The sequence below is a fragment of the Cynara cardunculus genome, assembly GCF_001531365.2.
Source record: "Cynara cardunculus var. scolymus isolate 2C chromosome LG 12, CcrdV1, whole genome shotgun sequence".
NCBI classification, from domain to species: Eukaryota; Viridiplantae; Streptophyta; class Magnoliopsida; order Asterales; family Asteraceae; genus Cynara; species Cynara cardunculus.
In genome coordinates this window covers 37,399,449-37,402,508 of record NC_037539.1, presented here as the reverse complement: position 1 = coordinate 37,402,508, position 3,060 = coordinate 37,399,449, and the positions used below count along the sequence as shown (strand labels likewise).

The 3,060-nt window shown below is 38.9% G+C and overlaps 1 protein-coding gene across 1 annotated transcript; it reads right to left on the bottom strand.

The window, feature by feature from the left end:
- Positions 1-886: 886 nt before the first annotated feature.
- Positions 887-3,060, bottom strand: LOC112523887 (endoglucanase 24-like). The gene is made up of 4 exons (XM_025133558.1): positions 2,647-3,060; positions 1,922-2,221; positions 1,682-1,843; positions 887-1,501 (listed from the first exon to the last, which is right to left on the bottom strand). The coding sequence occupies exons 1-4, from the start codon at positions 3,058-3,060 to the stop codon at positions 887-889; spliced, it is 1,491 nt and encodes a 496-aa protein (XP_024989326.1).

Sequence of the window (3,060 nt, the reverse complement as noted above, 5' to 3'; positions counted from 1 at the left end):
TTTGGTTAACATTTGATCTTACCCCTATATATATATATGTGTGTGTGTGTGTGTGTGTGTGTGTGTGTGTGGGTGAGAGAGAGAGAGAGATAGAGAGAGAAAAAAAAAAGGTTCACTTGAGAAGTGGTAAGTATTTGAGAAGTAAAGAAGTGATCATAACCCTTCATCTAGTCAACATTTGTGCATTTGACTGTGAAGTATCGGATAATTTCACGCATGGGTATGCGGAAGATACAGGGGTAATTTCATAAATTTTACAAATAAGCGGCAAATAGTTTCATATGTGAACCCGTGTGATTCACATATAAACTACATGTTCGTATGTGAATCGGTTAATTAGTTCAAATGTGAATCACAAGGGTTCAAATGTGAATCATTAAATTTTTTCATATGTGAATTACACAAGTTTACATATGACCATATAATCACACGAGTCCACATATGAACCCGTTTTCCGCCTATTTGTAAAATTGTCGAAACTACCCTCTTTATTTTTTGTACAGCCGTAAATTTTAACCGGTTAAAGTCGCAATTCTTGAACAGTCAAATCCAACCTTGACCGTATGAAGAGCTAGGATCATTACTTTACTTATCAAATATTTACCACTTCTCAAAATAACATATGATATATATAAGCGCTAATAAAACGGGATGTAACATTTTATGATAACTAAAGGGACTTATGCTTAAAATAAAAAATAAAGCGAAGAGATATGATATGGAACACATTTGATTAGGTTGTGTTTTATTATTAAATTTGGTTAACAAAAGTGAGAGAATTTCTTCCCTACCCATCTAAAGTATTTGCACCTTTTGGCTTATATACACTCGTAACTAAGATGATATCGATCCTATTTCGTCACTTTGAAAACTATAGGTCAGCTAATTAATTGTGGTGGATAGGCTTAGCGGCAAAAAACGCTAATGCACCAACAAACGGTGCATTAATATAGGTTGTGGGTTCAGATTTTGAAATATCAGTTCGATCATCCTCGTACTCATCATCTTTCTGGGGCCCACCGACCACGGCCCCGATCAAAATGTTTGGATTTGGGTTGGACGAGTTAAAATAAATGGACCCCTCTTTACACTTTATAACTTGCGGATGGTCCTTGATGGAGGGTATGAACGAGCCTCGATGATGAATCCTTTGCGGATATTTACGGCCATATCCTACCATATACGACATTCCCTTGGGGTTCTTCCCTAGGATGTAATCCACTTGGCGTTTGGCCATTACACGAAGCTTAGCGGGTCCCACACGTACGCTGCCACAGTTTATGGAGCCTGATGATTGCTTTAGGTATTTCGCGTAAACCAGCAAGAGGAATGTGATTGAAGTTGAATGTTGTAAATTTTTCTCACCCTCCCGGTAAATTAGGCCTCCGGGGGTGTATGCAATGTGTGATGAGGACGAAGATTCAGGTATTAATGTGCATATGAAGTTATCTGCAGATGTTTTATAAGAATCCAGACCATACGCTTTCCGTTCCAAAACTTCCTGCATTCAGAATTTAAAGCAGTTATTGCAATTTCAACAGCTAAAATCCTCCAAATCAAATATATTAACAGAAACCCCACCTTGAAGTCAGATATTACTGGATTTGTCTAATCTGATTTAGTTTTTCGACAGACAGAAAGAAAAAAAGGTAGGAAATGAAAAATGAAATAGAGGTTGTACCTTGGAAAGAAGAACATTGATGCCAGCATGCTTTTTGTCCCATCCAAACTCATTAATATTTTCATTAGCAGCCAATGTGTCACCATTCTTTTGTATGTATTCCATGTATCTTTCATCCTTAGAAGCCTTACTTAACCATGCTGCTCCCCATATCAACTCATCCTGCCAATGTGTCACCATTCTTTTATATGTATGTGTATGTGTATGTGTATGTGTATGTGTATGTGAATATATGCTTGCCTGATATCCATCAAAAGCACAATAATATGGGCAAACACCATACTTAATGAGTACAGTTTCGCTGTAGGAGCCATGGTAAAGATCAGCGTAATCGAAAGCTCCGCTGGCTGCTTTTAGGAGTGAATCTGAGTAGTAAGGGTCAAAAGATCGGAATGCGATGGATGTAGCGGCTAAAGCTGCTGCTACCTCTCCAGCCACCTCTGAGGCTGGGTCTATTGCTTGCAGTTTGTACACAGTCCGATTCATGTCCATGTCCTCTGGCCTTTCCCAACAATTATGATCGTTGACTGGATCGCCAACCTACCATAAGATTTCAAACCATTGAATTGGATTTAATCGGATGTCCAATGTTAATTGGACTAAATGGGCTGATAAAATCAAACATCCAATAAATTATTGGATCGGATCAGATCAGATCCACCTAAATCCGTTGGATTTCAACCGGTGACACTCCTATGATCAGACCTCCCATCTTGACTTTATAGCCATCTTTCCAACATTGTTATTGAAATAGCTGGAAATTACGCAAGTAGTGCTCATGCAACTTGTGTAATGTCTAATTTCCTAAATATGATATTGAAAAAAGTGGATTTCACAAGTTGCGTAAGTGCTACTTGTGTAATCTTTCGCTATTGAGTCAATTTCTTGAAAAGGTGGCTATAAAGTGAAGAGGAGAAGCCTGAAAGACTATTCTAGACAATTTCCCAATAAATCACTAATCATACCTGTACAACAATACGAAGTACTTCCGCAGACGTCTTATACAAATAATCAGCGGACCACCTAATCGCCACCAACGTATTCCTCAACTCCTCCTTCGGCATCATTTCACCAAACTCAATCACACTCCACGCCAACATCGTGGTGGTGAACGCCATGGTATAAGTAGACTTGACATTATCTCCACCGTTATAGTAGCCACCACGGAGGTCAGAAAAAAAGCCCGGACCATCTCCAAGTGCCGAATTCCCACGCCACGTGATCCTCTGATTGCTCGGGATGTAACCCGATCGTTGGCCTTCGAAAAACAAGATTGATTTGGAGAGTGCTTCAGTATAGTTTAGATAAATAGAATTACAAACGACGAATTGAAGAATTAGAAGCCAAAATGGCAGAAGAAGAAGAAGAAGAGGGTTCAT

Bases quoted from the DNA above. Each gene is read 5' to 3' on its own strand.
- LOC112523887 (XM_025133558.1), bottom strand. From the start codon at position 3,060: ATGAACCCTCTTCTTCTTCTTCTTCTGCCATTTTGGCTTCTAATTCTT. The intron at 2,222-2,646 runs GTATGATTAGTG...ATCTTATGGTAG, and splicing joins TACTTCGTATTGTTGTACAG to GTTGGCGATCCAGTCAACGA. The intron at 1,502-1,681 runs GTACAACCTCTA...TTCTGAATGCAG, and splicing joins TCAATGTTCTTCTTTCCAAG to GAAGTTTTGGAACGGAAAGC.